This window comes from Pelodiscus sinensis, chromosome 2 (assembly GCF_052426305.1).
Source record: "Pelodiscus sinensis isolate ZL-2025 chromosome 2, ASM5242630v1, whole genome shotgun sequence".
NCBI lineage: Eukaryota > Metazoa > Chordata > Testudines > Trionychidae > Pelodiscus > Pelodiscus sinensis.
Window position 1 is genome coordinate 72,993,854 of NC_143053.1, and position 26,454 is coordinate 73,020,307.

Here is a 26,454-nt window from a genome sequence, read left to right on the forward strand (position 1 = left end):
AAAGGCATTTATATATTATGAATAACGTGTGCAAAGGAACTAATGTGCCTTTTGAGCAATTTGTGTAGATTAAGCAGCTTGTATAGTGGCTTCTTTTGATGTTAATTTTTATTACAGTGGTGACATAAGTTTATTGCATAGTTATCAGCTGATACAGCAGCAGCCATGTGTAAGTTACTGTGTAATTATCAACATGTGTGTACCTGTTATTTGTTGATTTACAAAGTGCACCCAATTACATGTTCCAGGGTCAAGCTGCATATATATAATTTTAAAAAAATACAATAAGTCTATGAAAAGGAAAAACTCCAAACCAAATTCACATCAGCTTTTGCACTCCACCTTAATTTGACTCTGCTGGACTAGCTGGGAAAGTAAATTACACTGTCCTGGATCTTTTGATCCCCTAGAGAATTTTATATAGGGTCTGTTAGCTCAAGCAAGCCAGCTGACTTCTACTGTGGTGACTTGCAGAGAGGGAGATCATCTCTAAGTACTCATGTTCCAAACCATTAAGCCTTGGAGTTTTATAAATTGAAATCAATTCAGCAGCTACTTCAAAAGTGTTAGTTGGATCAAAACTGTGACGATTTTCAGCCTCCACATATCATAAGCAAATCATTCCTGATTTCTGTGAATGTATTCATCATGAGTATTCACTCAATTGTTTGGGTGAACAAATGTTCATGGTATGGGTGGTTCATGAATTGTTTGCTACATTTATATGGCATTTGATGTTCACAATTCATGGTATGTGGCTGGTCAAACGGTATTGCCTCTGGGGATGTTAAATCCCAGTTAATCAGTTAACTGGGTAAATTTTATGCTCCAACCAGGCTGAGCCCACTGCAGACAGGGGTGCTCCGGCCAGGGTGGAAGACCCTCTGTTCACGATGGACCCCACAGGGCTGGAGCAGTCCCCTTCCCATGGCAGGCGGAGGGCTGCTCCAGCCCACTGGTTAACTGTTACTGGTAAGCATCCCCCAGGAATCACCCCAATCGCTTCTGCTCCCTGATGGGATGACTGAAGCTTTTTAACAAAGGAATGATGAAAGAGAAATTTCTTAATGTCATCTGTTTTCTGCTGCAAATTCATGGAACTTTGGGAATTCACACATCTTCACAAGTATCAGCAGTTTCCAGAATACTCACGAATAATAAATATTATGGCCCTATGAACGGCAGCAAATTAAATTTGAATAGATTAGTAGTGAACCTACCTACTTTTTCATAATTATAACAGCATTAGTTAAAACTTTGAATATTGCCCAGGCATGATTAGTAAGGCCAAAGAAACTGGCAAAGGGTATTGTAACTTAAATTAACAATAGCTTGTATTTATCTGGGTAAACAAGTTTGGAAAATGTAAGAAAAGACCTGAATCTTCACCTTGTCCCTGTTTGGAACATAGTTTAAGACTTCTTTCAGTTTTGAACGAGGACTCCCTTCTCAGCCCGTTTCCAATTCTGAAGTGCTGGAATACACCAGCGTGTCATTCTGCAAACTTGCCCAGCATATCATCCTGGCATATCTAGGCTCAATTTATGAACTGACCATCCTTAGTCTTCACCACAGGTATTAATTTTAAATTGCAAGACTTTGTGGAAATGAATGGCACTTGTACCATTTCAGTGGGACTTTACATAATGATGCTGCTCAGGAAGATAACTATTCTGTATGGTGGTTCTGTGATAATAGTATTTTGGAGGAAGCTGCTGTACATTTTCATCACCTAAAAAGTATGTCAAACTCAAACTGCAGGATTCCTCAATACAGAGTCCATTAATTGCTTAGGAAACTACCTGTATTACAGTATATAGTTATAGCATAAGCTCGTATTCTCTCCTTCTACCTTCACTCCAAGTACCCTGCAGGGATCACACAAACTGTATCATGCAGAGCTAAGACTTTTTCCCTCATGGCTCAGTATATTAACCTTAACACTGGAAAAAAATGAGAGTAAGTTGGTAATTTAGATAACAAAAGCAGGTACATTTTTTATTCTTCTTACTGACTCACTCTGCTACATATAGGTGTCCTAGTTCATATGGCATGTAAGACCACCTAGAGACTGACACTATTAGATTACACTGTTACATATCTATGAGCCAAATTCTCCGGTGATGTAACTCTATTGATGTTAGCAGAGTTGTGTGAACAGAAAATTTGGCCCTACTTGTATTGCAGTGAAATAAAAATTTTCTTGCTTTTGGGATTTTAAATCATAGCTATTAACATTTTAAAACAGATTTTTGCAAGTATTGACTAGAGAAACAATGTATACTGTGTTTTTATTTAATTAGTTTCAGAACTGTTTGTGATGTTTACAGACATTAAAAAACAAGGTCTTTGTCCTGAGGAGATTGCATTAACATATAGATGGTGTAGTTAACACAAAGCCAGGTTATGCCTGGCTGTTCTGCAGGCATACAGATTAAGGGAAGGGAGGAGAGTGAAAGGAACCTATTCTGTGCAGTACAGGATCTGCATCCTATCAGGTGCAATACTCCACACATAGCTAGTTGAGTAGATGGGGAATGTACCTGAGCTCTACAAATGGGTGTATCAGCCAGCACAATCCTCCTTTGCAGTTGGGAGTCCAGGAAGAATTCTTTTTCCTTAAGACAGAATTCTTCCTAAAGTCCCGCCTATACTATTATGGCTTAAAGGTACAAATGAGCCTACAGTGAGTGTAGACCTCAAACCGTGGAAGGAATATTGCTGTGGCAAGGTGGGTGAGATGGAAGGGAAATGCTTTTAAGAATTAAACGTTTTTTTGTGTGGTAGTGATAGTGGTGATGAGAATTGGTTTTAAGGTTTGTTTTCTCCTGTATTCTGACACAGTTCCTCCAAAGCACTAATAGTCACTAATATCTCCCTGCCTTGCCTTCAGTCTGATCCAATTTGTATCAAAATGGCCTTTGATAAGCCCCAAGATCAGTCACCTTTGGCTCCTTTTGGGTCCAGTTCTGAGCACAGCAGGGCCAGGATCAAGGAACAAGTCTTAAATTTTAGAGCACTGTATCTTCTTTCCCACATAAAATGTTAACTTAACCCTAAAACTTTCTTTATTATTTATTTTTATACAGTTTATGCAGATAATTACATACAAGTGTTCTGCTTTGTAAATTGTATGTTCCCCTACCTCTGTGATTCATATATCTCCCAATTGTTAGTATAAATCCTTACTTCATCCATAGGAAAGTGAGTAGGTTCCTAACTAAATTATTTGTCAGAATGTGTTACTGAGCATGAAATGGGGTCCTTCCTGGTATATGATTAGCAGTGCAAAAGCTAAAAGAGGAAAAAGAAAAAAAAATCTGAAGTAGTTTTGCACTGGCATAATTGAAACAGTGCTGATCCATGAAACAAAACAATGGACCATTTTCTGTCATTCTGTGGTTCAAATTCTGCTTTCACACCAGTGTAAATTCAAAATATCTGCATATTGCAGTCATTGGACTTACCCTGGATTTATATCAATGTGAGAGCAGAATTTGGTGTTTAAATTAGACTAGTCTTCTTGAAGCAGGTCCTGAGTACACAATTATTCATTTTAAGTATTTATTAACATAGAATTATTCTGTGTTCACACAAATATTCTAACCTTGTGAGCAAAGAATTCTATAGACCTTTAAAAAAATTCTTAGAAGAAATGTGGATGTAACAGTATACAGGCAGTCCCCGGGTTACGTACAAGATAAGGACTGTAGGTTTGTTCTTAAGTTGAATTTGTATGTAAGTCGGAACTGGTACATATTGTAGGGGAAACTCTACCCAAACATTTCTCCAGAGCTCAGGTTTATTCTCCCACACCTCACTTCCCTCAGTCCTTTATTCTCAAGCTGAGGTGTCTGCTGAGAAAAGCCGCTCCGCATCTCCCTGGTCTGCTGGGGGAAGGGGGGTGCTAGCTTTGCGTCTCCCTGGTCTGCTGGGGGGAAGTAGCTACTGCAGGGTTGCCTCACCCCGTTTGTAAGTAGGGATCCGATGTAAGTCGGATCCATGTAACCCGGGGACTACCTGTACAAGTGAATTCCCTTTTAGAATAAATAATTATTTCTAATTTCAATTTTTTCTCTTCACTAATGGTACATCTACACAGCCTGGCTAAAGTTGAATTAAGGTACACAACTTCAGCAACATCAGTTGTGTAGCTTAAGTTGAAATAGCTTAGCTTTTGGCGCTGTCTACATAGCAGGAAGTCGAAGGAAGAACACTCCTCCTTTGACTTCCGTTGCAGCTCATGAAATGAGGGTTAGAGGAGTCGGAGTAAGAAGTCCTCCAGCTCGACATTATTTCGAAATAATGGCTTGTAGTGTAGACACACACTATGTTATTTCGAAATAACATCAGTTATTCCGAATTAATGCTGCTGTGTAGATGTACCCAAACGTTGATGACTACAGCAGCATTCCCCATGAATGCCTCTTCCCCATACTGCCTTTGCTCACTTAAGGAAAAAGTTATAGTTAATTTTTAAAAAAATCAAAGGGTCAAGAAATGAATTATTAAAGTTATACTTAAAACATCATATCCCTTCCAACCTCTTACTCCCACCATATAAGGAAGGCAGGGGGCCTATGACAACTATCACAGCTATCCGACACGTTAAAAGGGCTTAACATGTTCCTAGATGCCTAAACCGCACATTTGAAATGAGGCTTACAATGTGTTAGCAGCAAAACCAATGTGAATAGAAAATATTTAATAATTGTGCAGCACTTGGAGTAAGGAAAGTATAACAGGAAGATGAGATGGGAAGGGTGGGTCTGTGGTATGTATATAAAGTGTAAGATGCTAATGTTGCTGCCCACTCAAGGAAAAGCAATTTGGTGGAAAGTCTCTGATCCTGTGGGTGGCACATACATACATAGAGGTTGTTCAGTGTGAGTGGTCAGATAAGCCAGGGTTGAGTATGGGTTTAACAGTTTGCCCAGGTGGCTCAACAACAGGACTTTCCAGTTTGAGTGTCCAAACTTTATGTAACTCTCTCCTCTTCCACCTTCTAAAACAGGTTTGAACAGTGCCAGGCATGTGGTAGTTTGAAAAATCAGATCACGCAAATGCTTTGTCCAGTGCCCCCTAAACATTACAAACCTTGCTTCCAGGGGAAGTGCCACTCTTTGACAGGGTGCAGCATGAGGTCATGAGGTCTCTTCCAGACCTGGGATTCTATGATTCTGTGTGCTCCCATATTCCCGCCTACCAGGCCAGCTTCACAAGTCAGCACTGAGGCAGAGCGGGTCACAGGCCAGCACTTTACCTCCACCAGCATCACTTACCTGGAGTGGACCTTGTTCTCAGGGAAGCATAAGACTGCAGTTGTGCCCAGACTGAGCACAGGCCTCAAACCATGAGACAGGTTCCTTGTGTTCTCTGCATCTCTTCACATAACCACACACATACTGGGCACAATCCAGTTCTGTGCATTTTTAAATTGGCATATTTGTTCTGGCTTTCTATGTATTGCAGTTTTGGAATCACCTACCATTTCGTCAACTGATTGCTATTCCCCTTCTCTAGTCCATTCAGGAAGTCGGTTCCACTACTGAAAGCTGGGGTTGCACAGCATAAGCTCCCTGCAGTGCTGTTTGGTCTTGATCTAAACTGTAAACCAGGCATGAGGAACCTTGTTAGGGTTGGGGGCTACTGACTCACACAAGTGAGGAAAAAAAACCAAAACAAAAAACAAAAATGAAATAAAAAGAAAAACAAACAAAACAAAACAAAACAAAAAGAACCCCTCACTGATGTGGCCTCCGACTGAGTAGGAGAAAGACACTTCCCACGTCCCCCAGGCACACCAGAACCTAGGGAGCCCAGGTTAGTAGATTTTGTGTGCTCCAGCCCCACAGGGGGGTGGAATGAGGGCTGGAGTGCCAGCATGGGCTCCCCAGTGTTGGGGTGGAGCCCCAAGCCCCGGAGGCCATATCCAAGCAAGTCAGAGGGCTGCATCCAGCCCTGGGGCCTTAGGTTCTACAGCCCTGTTGTATACAGTGCACCCCCATTCCCTATAAAACCGTACAATAATAGTAATAATGGAATAAGTTTGTCTTCATTTCTTAGCCTGATGTCGGGGAGGAAGCAGGCATCCCTGGACTTCCACCACTGATTCCCTTAATCAAAGAATCTGATTCAACTACCTGATTTGCTGGTGGGGGCTCTATTCCACTTTTTATTTTATCCCTCTGGTTTCTTTCGGAATTTCTTTTAAAAGAAAAGAAATGAAACTATATGCTTTTCTGACACATCATCTCTTCCATACTGTACACTTGTGTACTCTCAGTTGTTAATGCCTTAAAGGTTAGTAAGTTCACTTGCATATTCTTATTGCTGCTCCTCATATTGTCACATGTGCCCTAAAACCTCTCTTTTACTTTAGTGCTTGTTAGTTTTGCAAAAATAATGTAGCTAAAAAAGGAGACATCATAAACAACACAGAATGCGCTAAGATAAACATTGAAGGCAGAAAACACATGGAATTGTTTCCCCATATTACAATTACAATGGAACAGAGGAAGCTTCAAGGCCTTATTACGTGCCAGAGGAAATGATGACCAGTCAAGAACCAGCATGCCTATTAAGATGGCTTTCCCGCTTCTTATCAGGGCAGTGTAAAGTGAGATTGGGATGCAGGAGTTCCCCTGTAATACCCAAAAATCCCAGAGCCAGACCAGGGTCTTGACCTCAAGCACTGCAGACATGCATTTGCCTTGAAGTTTTGTTTTGTTTGGTAGGTTAAAGGTGCGGATTGCCAAGTCTGCGTTTGTTATATTTACCTGATACCAAGTTTGATACCAAGTGCATGGCCACAACTGGTGGACTGGGACAATGGACACTAGCAACACTAAGCTTGGCCCTGCTGTGGGTCAGCCCTACCTGCCACAGTCTTGCTTGTACTTATGGCATTTTCTAATAATCTGTATGAAACCTTCCCCTTCTGAAACTGGAAGCTGGCTAACCAAAAAACTCCCACAGAGTTTTAGTAAGGGTTAACAGTCCCCTTACACATGCTGAGCAAAGCCATATTGCATCAAGTGAATATTTGGTCCATATAATTTAAATAATCTGAGCCAACTCACTAGGGAAAAGAAGGGAGAAGTTGGTCAATGTTAACATTATATAGGGATGGCATCCCTGAAAAAATATTCTAGTGGGAGTTGAGAGACAGAAGGAGCTACCATGTGAACAAATTTAGTTGTGGGAGTTGATGTTCCCTTGTTGTCAGAGGAGTACACCCACAAAGCGGAGGCTTAACTCAGTTGTTCACAGTTCTAACCCACAGAATTTCAATCCTATTTGAGTGGAACCAGAATTCAACAGAAATGTTTGATTAGAATAAATGGAGCATTCCTATCAAATCTAGGCTACTAATGAATCCATGGGTAAGGCCCATTAATTTCAATACAGCCAAACTCCAAAATGTGTTAAAATGTTATGAAAGAGAGTTGGTTGCATATGTGTACTTACTAATTTCTAAATGTTAATTTTGAGTTGATTTTAAATTTTTTTTAGAGGCTGTGAAAACTAAGTCCAACTCATGTTTTCATGCTTTAAAAAAATCAGCTGTTTTTGTTGGGTGTAAAAGTGGGCAAAATTGATCTGATTTTTTTTCAATTTGCAGAATTTCTAATTCAATTAGTGATTTAGTTTAATGTTTACAGACAAGCTCTTTTTGAGGCTAAGATAATATGTGCCAAATTTCAGCTCAGAAAGAAATTTACTCCTGTTATAATACTACTGAAAAAGAGGTTTAAAATGGAAAAAATCCAACAGCTTTAACATTAGTAGCATACACATAATGTATAATTCACATTCTTAATGATTTTTAATTCATAGTTTGCTACTTATTTCAACCTTCAAACCAAATCTATGGGTCAGGGCCCATCAATATATCAATTACACCTGTGTAAACTCACACCAACTTAGTAACATTTTCACTTCTGAATTTGCTATACTGAAGTGTTTAAGGGAGCATAACTTATAACAGTGAGTAGCCAGGAGGCAGATTGCCAGAAGAAGGAGATAAGATGGTTAAAATATGCCAAATCACCTTCTGCCAGCTTTCTTATGCTTAATTAGTCCCACTAGCACATAGTAATTGCATTTACACCCATGCAATGAAATGTAACATATCCCATTCTATGTATACCTCCTCAGAATTTAGCCCTCCATCTTTTCGCCTTGGTCCCCTAGGTCAACTTGCATCAATATTGCCACCCTTCAGTAGCTAAGTGGGATCTAGCTACAAGCTTCTCAGCAACAGAGCACAAGTGGGTGTCAATCTATTCCTTTTTTAATTTCTGCTACTGTATCTGACTCTCTGCTTAGGGGCTATTGCTTTGCAAAGTCCTCTCAATTGGCAAAGTGAGGCCTAGAAATTCATTGAGGCTGATCTGCAGGAGACCAGATGCACATACTCTCCAATGTCAGACTTTATGGTTGTGTTTGTGAACATAAAATATGAAAATCTGATCATTCTGGAGTCTAGACTGGATGGCCAAAACATATGACTTCAAAGTACACCAAAGGAACTACTGAGATTGATCGACTGTTAAATTCTAGAGTGATTAGTAGAAAGGATTCATTTAAATCTGAGCATTTATCTTCAGATTCTGATGATTATCAGCAAAAGGTATAACAAAGACAGGAACAGAACAGTGAGGAAGAAAATTGTCAATATTCCCAATCTGTTGGCTATTTGTTGATATATTGTTAAAATGAAAATAAATAAAACTTGTAAAGTAAGGAAGTTTTTGCAGTACAAGCTGTAACAAAAATATCTGGGAGCTTTTCAGTGTGTTTAAAATAACCCCCCTCACTTGGGTGCCTGGCGATATGTGAATATTTTTTGCTGAACACATATTGCCAAAAATATAAATAAGGAAACAAAGTGCCTTTTCAAATGGTGTATTTTTAAAGAATTGACTATTATTAACCGTTAAATGATAAATAGCCAGATTAGGTAGATGTTTCTGGAAATGCTGCATAGGATGTAGTACATGCTTTCATTGTGCTTCCTGGCATTATGGAATAATATGCCTTATATGGAAATATAATGATCAGTTCTGTTAAATCAAGTTCAGTAAGCTTATATAATAACACCTATACTTCGTTATTCATTTCAGATTTCAGAGACCTATGCCTTCCTGCCGAGAGAAGCGGTGACACGATTTCTAATGAGCTGCTCAGAGTGCCAGAAAAGAATGCATTTAAACCCAGATGGAGTGGATCACAAAGGTAATTTTAGTGTCAAATGGTGGGATGTAAAGTAATTTTATTCCTAATACCCATTTATATTTTCCTAGATTAAGTGAAAGCTCATAAAAAATTTGGTAGACTAGAACAGTTCAACAAGTCAGATCATCTCAATTAGTTAAGTTAGAAAGTAGTGACTCTTCTGCATTCACGTAAGGGATGAAGTGAAATGACATGCTCATCTTCAATAGAAAGATGATACTACCTGGAAGAAATCATTTGTTTTTCTATGAAACTATTTGTACGTCCCTTTAAAAGTAGGGAATAGATGGGGTACGTGCCCTGTAGTGGTTTTGGATAAATGAGGTAATTTTTTTAGTTGCTTGTTCTTGATTCACATATTTTTTTCATGGAAACATCTGTCTGTACAGCCAAAAAGCAATTGAAAATACCAGATTTAGAGCCAAATTTCAGAAATGTTCTGACATTTGACTGCGGATTAGACAGAAGTGGCCTCCAATATATCATGCATAATAAATATATTTGTGTTACAGATAATGGAAAACCTCCAACTTTGGTGACCAGTATGATTGATTACAATATGCCAATTACTATGGCCTACATGAAGCACATGAAACTGCAGCTACTAAATTCACAACAAGATGAGGTAAAAATTCAAAGATTCAAAGTTTGTTCACAGTTGCTGATATAGGCCCAATACTGGCAGTTCTCCTTAGACCCAGTGGCTTTGGTGAAGCACTCTGCTGCTGTACTAGAGATATTAGGTCAAGTGTTAGACATTGTCTTTCATGTGACTGTGCCAGAGGGGTCTGCAAAGAGTATGGAGACAGTAAGTCCAGTCTGGGATTAGTCCTGTGCTCATCAGTGACCTCTACCTCCACTTTCAGAAGGGACATTATTATCAGGCCCTGAAAATGCCATCCAGTTCTGAAGGACAGTAGCCAAGATGCAACCCAGTCGGGGAGTGCAAATGGCAGCAATAATAAAATTGATTGGATCATTAGGATGAAGGATCTCACTGGGAAGCATATAGGGATTTAATCCATCCTTCCTAGAATGCCCTTCCCTGATTCAGCAGACACTTAAGTTTGTGCTTAGAGTTAAATGCCTTTGCTTTGTTGAATTGGCATTTCTATCAGAATGAATAAAAAGGGAATACGTGTAAGAACTGGGCTTCGTCAAAGAGAATTGGAACCAAACTTCTTTTTTGATGATTAATTGTCTTTTCCTTGGTTCATGTAGGGCTTTTTCATATTTTGGAAAGTGCTTTATGATTTGGATAAGAGCTGGCAAATTATTTGTAATAAACTCACTTTGATAGAAATGTGTTCATTTATGTGAGATGCCAAATAGTTAGGAGCCGAGCTCTGTGCCAGCCAGAAAACAGTTTTGCATGCTGTGTTCTGCCTGCCTGCCTGCAAGAAATTATCTGAATTTGATTTTTTTTTAAAGGAATTTTTTTAAAAAAATGACCCCAACAGCTGGATCATGGTAAAGACCCTGACTGACTCTTGATATTCTGTAGTCAGCCAAATTCTCCTTCATCATAAGTAGATACGGACTATTGATGGAGATTTATAAACTACTCAAATCCCTACAAAAACTGGACTATCAATACTTCTCTAAAGATATCAGAGATCTCTTTTCTTTATTGGGGGTTTTCTGCAGTTCCCTATGAGAACTTTGCATAACCGCTGCCTGATTTCCTCTTCCCTACAGCCAGGTCACCTGGGTTGGCTTCCTCTAGTTGGGGAACTTGTTCCAGGACCACCAATAGTAGCAGATTGGAGGCTTTATCCTTGTAATGTTGCTTAAAGCTACATTCTTCTTCTTTAATTTTTCCCTTTGTTCTCACTGAAAATGCCTGTTGACATACAGATCACAACACTAATGCTGGATCAGGGCCATCTACGACAGCATATTCCTCCTCTGTTACAGACAGAGCCTTTCAGTACTTGAGCTAATGACAATATTCAAGACCCCTTCAGTGTACCAGTTTTCCACCCAGGTCAGCCAGCAGGAGCAATATAATGGTAGTAGGAAGAATTCACTTCTTCCCTCACTCCCACTGTACTTGATAGCATGGTCTCTTTGATCATGCAAACCCCGTTTTGCTATAGATGAAATCTTTGCCACCATGTAGTGAGGAATGGTGTTGCCATTTGTAATGTATTTCATTTTGCACAATGAGCATTCACTAATGAGCAACAGCATCACAAGTGAAGTTCTCATGGTGATTTTTAAACTTGCTCACAACCGATGCATACCTAGATACAAGAACAAAATGGCGGTGAAAATGTAACAGTTCAAAGTAGGAAGCATTTCTGATGCACATCTTCAAACTATAGCATGCAATATAGTGCAGTTTAAAAATCCATCCTTTGATTTATACTAAAATTCTGTTTCCAAGGTTTCACTTATCATCTTTGTATCATTGTGGGTGGGGAGGATCTAAGGTCAGAATTAACGTGTATATATACCACAGCGAGCCAGCATAGTAATCCAGTCCCTCATAAATAGGAATGTCACCTCTACCACATTGGACTAAGCTAAATTGTAGTTTTTAGATGCAGCCCTTGATAAGGGCGGTGCAGAACCACCCTAGCCCAACAGGAGCTCCCAGCATCACTGGGGAATTTACCTCTGTGCTACAGCTGGCAACAGCTGTCCATCCCTTGCCATGCATCCCCTCCTCCCCCCGTTCCCCTAGAGAATAGGGTACAGCAGGACTGCTAATTTACACAGCTACTGAAGCTCTAGGTTATTCTGGAGCAGGCCAGGAAGTGGACAGGATGTGTGTCCTTTATCAGGCCTGCTGATGGGGCAAGAGGGCTAAAAGGGGGAGCTGCCCCAGGGCCTGATGATTCAAAAGTTCCCAGGGCTCCTGGTCACCACTGCCACTACTATGACAGCGGTGGCTGGAACCTCAGACTCTTTAAATCGCTGCAGGAGCACTGCACTCACATTCCGGGTGGTTCTGAAGGCTGGCTGCTGGGGACAGTATGGTGCTGAGAGCTGGCTGCCCCCGCCCTGTCCCTTCTGCCCGAAGCCCTCTCCCTTCCTGGAGAACGGAGCTGCCCTCGCTCTTGCCCAGAGGCCTGGTAATTCTGTCAGCCCCTGCCTAGCATTCCCCTAAGCTTTGTTATTCCCCAGCTGTATAGACTGATAGGGGGTCATGAACAGCCAGGATTGCCCTACTCTGCTCTGGGAGCCAAATCAGCCCTCAGCAGCCCCAGAATTAGCAAGGTCTGAGCTACCTGCCCTTGGTCCCTGTGCTGACCCTAGAATCTACCCCATTGTGCTTGAGGGCTGGAGGTGTGTGGATGATAATACAACCTTTGAAAGAGTGCAATATGCATTTTCCCTGTAGAAGATGGTGTGTATCCACCCCAAATTCTGTGCTACACACAGGGCACTTGCTTTTACTCAGTTGCTAGGACTCAATGCATTACCCATTTGATTTAGGCACCCTCATCTTTTCCCTGTTCCTTAGGCTCTTGGTGAAAGGAACATACTTTTACCCAATTCCCAGGGCTCGGGGCCCTCTCATCTAGTTCCTAGAGTTCAGGGCATAAACTGGTTAATTTAAATACCCACCCTTGCCCAGTTCCTAGGGCTCAAGGCTACCCCCTACCTGATTCCCAGGGCTCAGGGAATAATCTTTTGTGGGTTTACGGATCTTTTATCAGTGAAAGAATCTTACACCGTAATATCCTTACCCTCTATTTATTAACAAACACCAAACCAGAATACACTAAGCATAGAACATTCACCTCTCCCAGTCAGGCAAGCATGGCCAGTTAGGAACAGGTAATATGGGGACGCCAGCTTCTACATGCTGCAACTGGCAGGCTGTTGGTTCCAAAGAAATTTTTTTGGACCCCAGTTTATATGGTGTTACTTGAGTCTTGCTTAGCTGTACCTTAACCAATCATTTTACTAAAATATTACTAAACAATTTTCTAATCAATCCTAACATATTGTAAAACAATTCTTTAATCAATCATGCCCAACCACCATAATTGATTTACACTTAGCAAAATTAGTTTTGTAACAGACAGAAATAATCACAGAGCTAGGTAGAGACCATACAGAGAAACAATAGAAAAGTAGAGACCATAAAAGCAAAACAATAGGGCTACGTCTAGACTACATCCCTTTTTCGTAAAAGGGATGCAAATTAGATGTATCGCAATTGCTAATGAAGCAGGGATTTAAATCCCCCCCGCTTCATTAGCATAAAAATGGCTGTCGCTTTTTCTGGCTCGGAGCTTTGCTGGAAAAAAGCGCCAGTCTACATGGGGATCTTTTGGAAAATAAAGCCTTTTCCGAAAGATCCCTTATTCCTCTTTAAAAAAGGAATAAGGCATCTTTCGGAAAAGGCTTTATTTTCCGAAAGATCCCCGTCTAGACTGGCGCTTTTTTCCGGCAAAGCTCCGAGCCAGAAAAAAGCGGCAGCCATGTTTATGCTAATGAAGTGGGGGGGATTTAAATCCCCGCTTCATTAGCAATTGCGATGTGTCTAATTTGCATCCCTTTTACGGAAAAGGGATGTAGTCTAGACACAGCCTAGAACCGTGGTCCCCAACACGTGGTCCATGCGCCCGCCAGGTGCTCGGGGCTGGCCTGGCACCGGGCGCATGGCGGGGGGAGCGCCGGCCCCGGGCGCGCGGCGCTGGCGGGGGGAGCGCCGGCCCCGGGCGCGCGGCGCTGGCGGGGGGAGCGCCGGCCCCGGGCGCGCGGCGCTGGCGGGGGGAGCGCTGCCCCCGGGCATGCGGCTATGGGGGGGGGCCGCCCCCGGGCATGCGGCTATGGGGGGGGCCGCCCCCGGGCATGCGGCTATGGGGGGACCGCCCCCGGGGCGCAAGTGTCCCCGCCCCCTGGCATCCGGCGGGCGAACGGCCACGCCCCCTGGCGCCCGACAACCTCGAAAGGTTGGGGACCACTGGCCTAGAAGTATAGATTTCGTAATCACAACTGTTGATAAGAGGTTTCTTGCCAGACAGAATGCTATCAAACATAGTTTTCTTTAACCATCTTAAGAGCTGTTTCTTTATCTGATAATGGTGGGTACTATCAGAGCAGAAGCTCCTTCTTAACAACCCAATAGTATGTTGTTTTAATGTAATTTAGATGGAATGTGAAGATGCAGGCCTGACAACAGCAGGAGAAGGGGGCAAAGGAGGCAATTGCCTTTTGGCCCAGCAATTCTAAAGGGCCTGACATGTTCCAGCCGACTTTGAGGGCCGGTGGGAGTGGAAGGGTGCCATGCCATCCTGGCAGTGCCGGGGGTTGGTTGCCATACCCCCATCCCTTCAGCCTGAGGCCCTGCCCATTTCAGAGAGCGTAGAGCCACCCCTCTCACCTCATTGCCTAAGGGCCAAACAATTCTGTCAGTTCCCCTGTAAGGATATCACTTTCTGTTTCCTGGATCCTGGACGTTGCTCTTCTAATATCTCTGCAGAAAAATGCCTTATACTATAACTACGGGAAAAGGCCTCATCCTTATAGGTGCAGAAGGAGACAAGGTCTTTCCATTACATCTCCCCTTCCTATTGGGAGGCTAGTGCTGCTGTGGGTGCTAGTGTCTAGCAGCTCGTACATTCTAGCTAGTCTGTCTGATGGCTTTATTGTGGTATTCACCAACATAGTATCTGAGCAACTCCCACATTAATGAGATTGCATTACCATGGTGCCCTTTGTGGATGTTCTGGCTCTTCCCTCTGTTCAGGTTTTAAAAAGTTTTGATTGGGGTAGGGTGTTTGGCTTATTTAAATGCAAGGACTGGATTCATCAGTATCTCCTGTGTTGAGGCACAAGGGGGAGTCTTCCAGCATCCTCTCCCCACTCCAATGCCTTCCTGAGGCTAGGAAAAGTCTAGCCCTTAATAATATTAATCTCCATCCAGACTATTTCATTAGCATATTTACAATTAATTGTAGCATTAGCTGAACTTTTCTAGATCACTCATAGTTACTAACAAACAAACAAAATCAAAAGATAATCCATTGCCTACTGGTTGAAGTTCAGTCTACTTGAAGTTCAATCTTTATAAAAGAACAAATAAATATGCCTCATGTTCTTCATCAAGCACTTAAAACTCTTCTTCAGTGGATACTGCTTTATCAGTCTTATGGGGTTTTTTATTTGTTTTTTGCATTTTTTCTAAACTTTCTTGTTATAAACAGACAAGCCTTTAGAATCATAGAATCATAGAATCATAGAATCATAGGACTGGAAGGGACCTCGAGAGGTCATCGAGTCCAGCCCCCCGCCCTCAAGGCAGGATCAAGCTCCGTCTACACCATCCCTGACAGATGTCTATCTAACCTGTTCTTAAATATCTCCAGAGAGGGAGATTCCACCACCTCCCTTGGCAATTTATTCCAATATTTGACCACCCTGACAGTTAGGAATTTTTTCCTAATGTCCAATCTAAACCTCCCCTGCTGCACTTTAAGCCCATTACTCCTTGTCCTGTCCTCAGAAACCAAGAGGAACAAATTTTCTCCTTCCTCCTTGTGACACCCTTTTAGATATTTGAAAGCCGCTATCATGTCCCCCCTTAATCTTCTTTTTTCCAAACTAAACAAGCCCAGTTCATGAAGCCTGGCTTCATAGGTCATGTTCTCTAAACCTTTAATCATTCTTGTCGCTCTTCTCTGTACCCTTTCCAATTTCTCCACATCTTTCTTGAAATGTGGCGCCCAGAACTGGACACAGTACTCCAGCTGAGGCCTAACTAGTGCAGAGTAGAGCGGCAGAATGACTTCACGAGTTTTGCTTACAACACACCTGTTGATACAACCTAGAATCATATTTGCTTTTTTTGCAACAGCATCACACTGTTGACTCATATTCAACTTGTGGTCCACTATGACCCCTAGATCCCTTTCCGCCATGCTCCTTCCTAGACAGTCGCTTCCCATCTTGTATGTATGGAACTGATTGTTCCTTCCTAAGTGGAGCACTTTGCATTTCTCTTTATTAAACCTCATCCTGTTTACCTCCGACCATTTCTCTAACTTGCTAAGGTCATTCTGAATTATGTCCCTATCCTCCAAAGAAGTCGCAACCCCACCCAGTTTGGTATCATCTGCAAACTTAATAAGCGTACTCTCTATCCCAATATCTACATCATTGATGAAGATATTGAACAGTATGGGTCCCAAAACAGACCCTTGAGGAACTCCACTTGTTATCCCTTTCCAGCAGGATTTAGAACCGTTAACAACCACTCTCTGACTACGGTTATCCAGCCAATTATGCACCCACCTTATCGTGGCCCTATCTAAGTTATATTTGCCTAGTTTATCAATAAGAATATCATGCGAGACCGTATCAAATGCCTTACTAAAGTCTAGGTATATGACATCCACCGCTTCTCCCTTATCCACAAGGCTCGTTATCCTATCAAAGAAAGCTATCAGATTAGTTTGGCATGACTTGTTCTTCACAAACCCATGCTGGCTATTCCCTATCACTTTATTACCTTCCAAGTGTTTGCATATGATTTCCTTAATTACCTGCTCCATTATCTTCCCTGGGACAGACGTTAAACTGACCGGTCTATAGTTTCCTGGGTTGTTCTTATTCCCCTTTTTATAGATGGGCACAATATTTGCCCTTTTCCAGTCTTCTGGAATCTCCCCTGTCTGCCATGATTTTTCAAAGATCATAGCTAAAGGCTCAGATACCTCCTCTATCAGCTCCTTGAGTATCCTGGGATGCATTTCATCAGGACCTGGTGACTTGCTGACATCTAACTTTCCTAAGTGATTTTTAACTTGTTCTTTGTGTATCCTATCTTCTAAACTTACCCTCTCTCTGCTTGTATTCACTACGTTAGGCACACCTCCAGACTTCTCGGTGAAGACCGAAACAAAGAAGTCATTGAGCATCTCCGCCATTTCCAAGTTTCCTGTTACTGCTTCTCCCTCCTCACTAAGCAGTGGGCCTACCCTGTCCTTGGTCTTCCTCTTGCTTTTAATGTATTTATAAAAGGTCTTCTTGTTTCCCTTTATGCCTGTAGCTAGTTTGATCTCATTTTGTGCCTTTGCCTTTCTAATCTTGCCCCTGCATTCCCGTGTTGCTTGTCTATATTCATCCTTTGTTATTTGTCCTAGTTTCCATTTTTTATGAGACTCCTTTTTTATTTTGAGATTGTGCAAGATCTCCTTGTTAAGCCAAGCTGGTCTTTTGCCATATTTTCTATCTTTCCTACACAGCGGAATTGTTTGCTTTTGGGCCCTTAACAACGTCCCTTTGAAATACTTCCAACTCTCCTCAGTTGTTTTTCCCTTCAGTCTAGAAAATGTTATACTCTTAATAGTGATTACAAAAATGTCATGGAGACTTTCCATGTTTGTCTCAGGCCATATCAATTTACTAAGTTTGACTTCTGGGCACCCAATTTTACAAAATCGAAGTTCCTTGTCCTCACTTTGAGGAAGAATCAAATGTAGTCTGAGGTAGCACATCCTTATTAATGGGACTCAGAGTCCCAGGAAGCACTGGCCAATTAGTTCAAATTAGTGACACAGGAGCATCTACACTAACATTATTTTGGACGTACAAGTATGGGAATAGCATTACTCCTTGTGAAAAGCTGGACTACAGAGTTTGAATGCCACGGCCCCTCATTCCAGAATAACGGGCTTGGTACGGTGGATGCATCACTTAGAAAATTGACCTTGGGGAACTGATTTTGGACTAATGTCCTAGTGTAAACCAGACTTCATTGACTTCCACCTCAAGTTCCAAGCCCCGCAAACACTTAACTTAACTTCACGCACATGTGCAGAGTCATTGGCTTCAGTGGGACTGCTAACCTGAGTAGAGTTAAGCAGGAGGGATGACATTAGTTAGACTGTTTTCTCTACAACGATCCACCAGGGAACTAACATTCAAGCTGGATCTCTTCTGGCTCCTGCATCATCATCATGAATAAAGATCTGTAATCAGAGTTAGTCATTAAGAACTATATTGAAGATGTGTGAGCCTGAATAAAATCCTGCTCACTCACCAGGATTGAATTAGCTGGTTTTGCCTTTGATTTCAATGTGAGCAAGATGGGACCTGGGGAGATTGAGAAGATTCCACTTTTGCACTCACTTTTCTTACTGAGACTACAGATTGAGCTTGGTATCTTGCTCCTTTGAAGTAAAAGATCATTTTTCTATTAATTTCACTGGGGCCAGAATTTCATCTTAAAGTTTCATATTGTCAGTGGCACTGCCCATTCTGGTGAGGTGAGCAATTCAAGCACAAAAAAACGGAGAACTCTCCTGTTCCACCAATACTTAATATCTGAAAACTGCCTTAAATTCTCAGACTACTAACACTTTGTCTATATGAAATATTTGAGAGAACACTTACTAGTATTTTATACGGGTATTGTAATTATTTAGTGAACCTGAACTGCGCTTGTCAAATAAATGATCATAGTGCGTTTTCTGATGCATTATCCTTGATCATCATCTTATGTTTATTTCCTTACTCACTAATTTACCAAGATGCCCCAGTCATTAGTATGAATTAGCAAGATAGGTGTAGCGTGAACATCATATTTGAAAGTTATCTTGACATTTCCTAATACAACTGAAACACAACATTTTACATTTGCAGGATGAAAGCTCCATAGAAAGCGATGAGTTTGATATGAGCGACTCCACCAGGATGTCGGCTGTGAACTCTGACCTCAGTTCTAACCTTGAAGAAAGAATGCAAAGCCCCCAGAATCTTCAGAGCCAGCAAGATGGTAAGTCATATAATACTTCTAGTACTGATACTACTACTACTACTACTATTAACAAAAATAGCTTTGTTGTCATTCTTTTGTGCAGCACCTGCCATGTCCTTTCCCTGAGAATCTCTTTTAATAGGCAGCTTGAGACACAGCTTCATTATGTCTCAAGAACATGGATTACAGGGTTGGGGTTTTTTTTTTTGCAGGCTTATTGTTGCTTACAGGTAGTCACTTACACCATTTACACCACATCCTGGATTTTTTAATATGATTAAATATATGGTGCTGCCACATATGGCATAAGGAAGGTAAAATCATTGCAACCTTTTACCCCGCATGACTATGTAGACAATGGATCCAGGAATGGAGGGCCAAAGGGTGCTGCATGGCTGCCTCTTCCGCTACTCACCTGGAATTTTGGTTCTCAGGGCCAATTTACCACCAGAAGTAAGGGGAAACAGAAGGAATTGTGGCTGCCTGCACTAGAGATCCTTCCTTGGACTGATCCTGGGTTGATGCAGCAATGTGTGTGTTCTGGGAGCACGATCTAGACCATAATTAGGGCAGATACTCTCTTTATAGCCAATCACAGGTTACACTTTATTTCTGCCCACCCTGCTATTGTGCTTTTTTCCCAGCATCACAACAAAATCCAAAGACCATAACATATCCGCATATGAAAACACAATACATTCTTTATTATATAGTAAATCTAAACAAACAGGAGAACTGAAGAATTCATTGAAGCCAAATAAAGAGAATAACTGCAACATTATATGTCTTTAGCTTTGCTTCAGTCTTCACGGCTGAGGACGTTGGGGAGACTCCTGAATCTGCATCGTCCTTTGTGGGTGATGAATCTGAGGAACTGTCCCGGATTGAAGTGTCATTAGAGGAGGTTTTGGAACAAATAGAAAAAATTAATGTTAACAAATCTCTGGGACCGGGTGGCATTCATCCAAGGGTTCTAAAAGAACTCAAATGGGAAATTGCTGAGCTATTATTTGTGGTTTGTAACCTATCCTTTAAATCAGCTTCTGTACCTAATGACTAGAAGGTAGCCAACGTGACACCAATATTTAAAAAGGGCTCTAGAGGCGATCCTGGCAATTACAGACCGGTAAGTCTAACTTCAGTACCGGGCAAATTAGTTGAAACAATAGTAAAGAATAAAATTGTGAAGCATGTAGAAGAACATAATTTATTGGACAAAAGTCAACATGGTTTCTGTAAAGGGAAATCCTGTCTTACTAATCTGTTAGAGTTCTTTGAAGGGGTTAACAAACATGCGGACAAGGGGGATCCAATAGATATAGTATACTTGGATTTTCAGAAAGCCTTTGACAAGGTCCCTCACCAAAGGCTCTTGTGTAAATTACATGGCCATGGGATAAGAGGGAAGGTCCTTTCTTGGATTGAGAACTGGTTAAAAGACAGGAAACAAAGGGTAGGAATAAATGGTAAATTTTCAGATTGGAGAGGGGTAACTAGTGGTGTATCACAAGGGTCAGTCCTGGGACCAATCCTTTTCAACTTATTCATAAATGATCTGGAGAAAGTTTGCAGATGATACAAAACTGTTTAGGATAGTCAAGACAGAAGCAGACTGTGAGGGACTCCAAGAAGATCTCACCAAACTGAGTGATTGGGCAACAAGATGGCAAATAAAATTTAATGTGGATAAGTGTAAAGTAATGCACATCGGGAAAAATAACCCCAACTATACGTACAGTATGATGGGGGCTAATTTGGCTACGACAAATCAGGAAAGAGATCTTGGAGTTATCGTGGACAGTTCTCTGAAAACTTCCATGCAGTGTGCAGCGGCAGTCAAAAAGGCAAATAGGATGCTAGGAATTATTAAGAAAGGGATAGAAAATAAGACCCAGAATATCTTACTGCCCCTGTATAAAACTATGGTACGCCCACATCTCGAATACTGTGTACAGATGTGGTCTCCTCACCTCAAAAAAGATATTTTGGCCTTGGAAAGGGTTCAGAAAAGGGCAACTAAAATGATTAGGGGTTTGGAACGGGTCCCATATGAGGAGAGGTTAAAGCGACTGGGACTTTTCAGTTTAGAAAAGAGGAGACTGAGGGGGGATATGATAGAGGTCTATAAAATCATGAGTGGTATGGAGAGGGCCGATAAAGAAAAGTTATTTATTAGTTCCCATAATAGAAGAACTAGAGGACACCAAATGAAATTAATGGGTAGCAGGTTTAAAACTAATAAAAGAAAGTTCTTCTTCACACAGCGTGTAGTCAACCTGTGGAACTCCTTGCCAGAGGAGGCTATGAAGGCTAGGACTATAATAGAGTTTAAAGAGAAGCTAGATAATTTCATGGAGGTTAGGTCCATAAAAGGCTATTAGCCAGGGGATAAAATGGTGTCCTTGGCCTCTGTTTGTCAGAGGCTGGAGAGGGATTGCAGGAGACAAATCGCTTGATCATTGTCTTCGGTCCACCCTCTCTGGGGCAGCTAGTGCTGGCCACTGTTGGTAGACAGGATACTGGGCTAGATGGACCTTTGGTCTGACCCAGTACGGCCATTCTTATGTTCTTATGTTCTTATGATATTGATATATGAGATTTAACTGAAGAAAGAGTTCAGATTTCAGGGCTGTTACTTAAAGCAATGTTGTCAGATATGGCCGGTGAGCTGGATCTCGCCCACTTGGTGCATTCCTTTGGCCAAGGAGAAGTAGTCACATGATCCAGAAACTAGCTTTTGTTAAAAATAAAAAGCAAGTTTCTAGCTGTTGTGACTGTGAAGAAAATATTCCACATGAGAAGGAAGTATAAATCAATACTATGACTTCTTTCTGGGCCTGCAATCAGCTTTAGACAATGGCTCAGAGTTTGAACTTCATCACGCCCCTTATTTATCTTACAGCAGTGTTGCTTCCAAAACCAGTGAAGACATGAGTGTTATATTAGTGATTTAATCACTGATCATTTTAGTGTATGGAACAGAAGTAGGGATGGGAATGAAACACAATGGGTTGAGAACTGGCAGTTGCTGCAGGAAAGAAAATGCAGAAAGAAGAGTGGAGGACACACACAAAGATGGGGAAGAGAGTAACAAAGAAAGGAAGATGGTGAAGAAAAAGAAACAAAGTGTAGAATTAATGGTGGTATGAAGATGAATTGTTAGTCATTAAAATGCAATTACTACATAAAGCCATAATTCTACCCTGGATCTCTGCTCAAACCTGGAATTGGCTTCCATGGAAGTGCTACTTTGGAATGGGGGACAGGGGGCAATGGCTCCTAAATTTATACTCTGGGTATAGTGTGTGTATACATGTGTTTAATCTGTTCTATTGATATTCATACACATACACATCGTCGTGGAACCTGAGTATCCTGGGAGATACAAGTCCAGATTCACTACTTTGGTGTCTCCAGTTATACATTGTATACTCCAGTTATACATTGGTGTAATTCAGTTTAAATCATGAAGTTACATCAGTATACATTGAAGTGATGCAGCAGTGAAGCAGGGCCTAGCGCTAGAAGTGAGCACAGGGTGAAAGACAATTGCTCTGTAACGGTACGTCTAGACTACATCCCTTTTCTGGTAAAGGGATATAAATTAGGCATGTCGATATTGCAAATGAAGCTGGGATTTAAATACCCTGTGCTTCATTTGCATAATGGCGGCTACCTCTTTTTTTCGAAATGGGGCTTTTTCGAAACCCCCCTGCAGTTTACATTGGAATCTTTCAAAAATAAAACCCTTTTTCGAAAGATCCTGTACTCCTCAAAAAATGAGGTTTACCGGATCTTTCGAAAAAGGGTTTTATTTTCAAAAGATTCCTGACTAAACTGCTGGTTTTTTTTTTTTCCAAAAAGCCCCATTTTGAAAAAAGCGGCAGCTGCCATTATGCAAATGAAGCTATTTAAATCCCGGCTTCATTTGTAATATTGATGTGACTAATTTACATGCCTTCACTGAAAAAGGGATGTAGTCTAGACACACCCTAAGTCTTACTAGTTTAGTCATACTGAGGCTCAGGAGTTCCAATTGGTTCTACATTGTGTTTCCTGTGACTCTTTGCAGAGCATGATATTAAACCAGTGTGATTTAATTATTAACCAATCAGGATGCTTTTACTGTGCTATTAACTAATTCTAGATGGTAATATAATAGTATTTGGTGAGCATAATGAAGAGGATTATGTACATAGGTAGATTTTTAAAAATAGTAAATGAAACAATGAATTCATACTACTGTAGCTCTTTTGAATGATGTTGATTGCTTATTAAGGCGCTGAACCACTGAGGCCAGAACACCACTGTACTAGACTATGATTCCAGGATTGTAAATATAGTTCCACCTATTCATTTTCAAAATATTCAATTAGGGGCCCTATGTTGTGAGCTGCAGAAAGCATGCTGGAAGAATTGCGGCTTATGGATGAGTCTCAGGGTATGTCTAGACTGCATCCCTCTGTCGTTAGAGGGATGCAGATTAGGCAGGTCGACATTGCAAATGAGGCAGGGATTTAAATATCCCGTGCCTAATTTGCATAAAAATGGCCACCACGTTTTGCCGACTCAGCATTTTGTCAGCAAAACGCGGCAGTCTAGAGGGGGATCTATTGAGAAAGAAAGCCTTTTTCGACAGATCCTGTAAACCTCTTTGCAGGAGGCATAAGGGATCTGTTGAAAAAGGCTTTCTTCTCGATAGATCCCCCTCTAGACTGCCGCTTTTTGCCGAGAGTGCTGAGTCGGCAAAATGTAGCAGCCATTTTTATGCAAATTAAGCACGGGATATTTAAATCCCTGCCTCATTTGCAATGTCAACCTGCCTAATCTTCATCCCTCTGCCAACGGAGGGATGCAGTCTAGACATACTCTCTGAGGGGCAACCGTGTTAGTCTGCATCTGCAAAAACAATGAGAAGTCCTGTGGCACCTTAAAGACTTCTTCTTAAGGATGCTCATTGTCCTCTCGTGCTTTTGCTTCACCTTCCTTGATCAAGCTCTTTGAACTTAAACACTCCAGGGATGGATACAATATGTATATACAGGGTACAAATTATGCTGTTTTGCTGGGCCCAAGCAAAGCCCTGTACATGTTTGGAAGCTTTCTAGTAGCTATGCACAGAGCAAAGAAGGGCATAGGCAGATCAGCTACATGCTGTGGCTCCTGAAAAGCACAGAGGAGTCTGTGCTAGTTCCTGGAGCTGAGGGAGGATTGTACAAAGGGTCTCAGTTCATACATGCAAATCCTCCCATAAAGTCAACAGCAATTATTTCACCAACAGGCACCACATGATTGCCTTCCAGCCCTGTGCCATGCCTAGGGACTGAGGGTAAATTCCATTCCCTAACCTGCATGCTGTTCTCTACACAAGCCTTATTACTCAGGCTTTGTGGAAAGTAGGAGAGGGGAATTTCACCTATAGCACCTGCTCTACAATATCAAGGGCAGTTCTCACTACAAAATAGACTTCATTCTGTTTTGAACAATAGGGACTTCATTCATACCTGCAGAACTGAAAAGGATGAAACTAGCACCTGGGGGAGGAGATGTGAAAGAGCTGCCCCAGCTCTAGTTTACAAACAATAGATTCCCCAGCTGTCCTGGCCATATCCCCTTCTGGGGCAGCCGTGTCAGGCTGGTCTCCCAGTGGACTGGAGAGTATATAAGGTGGTCACAGTAGTCAGCTGGATAACAGGATTGCAAGCTATTTAACTGCTCCATCTGTGAGTCGAGGTCTCTCTGTCCTCTTTCAAGCTTCCTATCCCTATGTCTAAAGATGATTTCTTGTGAGAGACCCTATTTATCATTTACCTGCAGGCAGAGATCCAGCCAAACAGCTGGGCTCGCTTTGTCTGTTCCTAGTGTTGCTTTGGGCTCTCAGATTCACTGGACTTAAGGGGAGTGCTCAGAACCTTAAATGACATGAGGCCAAATATGGTGCAGAGTTATTCTTGGTGTATGAATCTGAGTTTTTAGATTTTAAAAAATCATTGAACTATTGAAATGTTATTTCTAATATGCAAGGGTTACTGAGAATATAGTACAGGCAGTCCCCGGGTTACGTACAAGATAGGGACTGTAGGTTTGTTCTTAAGTTGAATCTGTATGTAAGTCGGAACTGGCATCCAGATTCAGCCGCTGCTGAAACTGATCAGTTTCAACAGCGGCTGAATCTGGACGCCAGTTCTGACTTACATACAGATTCAACTTAAGAACCCCAGGCATCCCCAAGTCAGCTGCTGCTGAAACTGATCAGCGGCTGATTCCAGGAAGCCCGGGGAAGGGCTTCCTGTAGTCAGCCACTGGTCAGTTTCAGCAGCGGCTGACTTGGGGACGCCTGGGGCAGAGCAGCTGGGGTGCTGCTGGGTTGGTCCAGTAGCGCCGCCGCTCCTCGGCGCTACTGGACCAACCCAGCAGCACCCAAGCTGCTCTGCCCCAGGCGTCCTGATTCAGCCGCTGCTGAATCTGACCAGCAGTGGCTGAATCAGGACGCCTGGGGCAGAACAGCTGGGGTGCTGCCCGGTTGGTCCAGTAGCGCCCAGAGCGGTGCTACGGGACCAACTGGCAGCGCCCCAGCTGCTGTACCACAGGTGTCCGGAGCAAAGCCACGGAGCACGGGGGCAGCGGGACAGCCCAGACGCGCCGTGGCTGTCCTGCTTCCCGCGGGCTCCGTGGCTTTGCTCTGCTTTGCTCCCCGTCCCCCTGGTCTGCAGACCGGGGGAGGGGGGGGCAAAGCAGAGCCAAGCCGCGGAGCGCGCTGCCAGCTGACCGCGTGCTCCGCGGCTTGGCTCTGCTTTGCCCCCCCCCCCCCCGTCTGCAGACCAGGGGGACGGGGGACGGGGCAAAGCAGAGCCAAGCCGCGGAACGCCCGGCCAGCTGACAGCCCAGACGCGTCTGGGCTGTCAGCTGGCCGGGCGCTCCGCGGCTTGGCTCTGCTTTGCTCTGCTTTGCCCCCCCCCCCGTCCCCCTGGTCTGCAGACCAGGGGGACGGGGGGGGGGGCAAAGCAGAGCCAAGCCTCGGAGCGCGTGGGCAGCGGACAGCCCTGTCCGCTGCCCACGTGTTCTGCAGCTTTGCTTCCTCTCCCTGGTCTGCTGGAGACCAGGGAGAGGAATGGCCCCGTTCGTAACTGCGGATCTGACGTAAGTCGGATCCGCGTAACTCGGGGACTGCCTGTATGTTATAAAGTTATAGCACACTACAAAGAAAGTAGCCTGTCAGTGTATTCCTTCCTTTTTATTTTCTTGTCAGTTGTTGTTCTAAATTCACGATATATAAAACTTTTATTTATATACTTTCCAAAAGCCTGCTTTTAGGCTGGATTTTTGGCCTTACTACTACCTGATCAGTTTTATTTTGTGATCTGCATGCTACAGTGAGGATAGCTGCAATACTATGAATGTCCTAGTATGTCAGATATATTAACATTTTAATCTTGGAAAAAAAATGTTTTAAGCAAATTATTCTCAGCTCCTGTTTACTGTAGGAAATTTTG

At 42.4% G+C, this 26,454-nt stretch overlaps 1 protein-coding gene across 2 annotated transcripts in view; it reads left to right on the forward strand.

Moving 5' to 3' along the window:
- NOL4 (nucleolar protein 4) overlaps positions 1-26,454 on the forward strand; it is a 271,241-nt gene that overhangs the window by 83,081 nt on the left and 161,706 nt on the right. For both annotated transcript variants that reach the window (XM_006115357.5, XM_006115358.5), the window contains exons 3-5: positions 9,129-9,240; positions 9,753-9,865; positions 18,847-18,979. In XM_006115357.5, the coding sequence (XP_006115419.1) occupies positions 9,129-9,240; positions 9,753-9,865; positions 18,847-18,979 (358 nt within the window). The remainder of the gene's footprint in view (positions 1-9,128; positions 9,241-9,752; positions 9,866-18,846; positions 18,980-26,454) is intronic.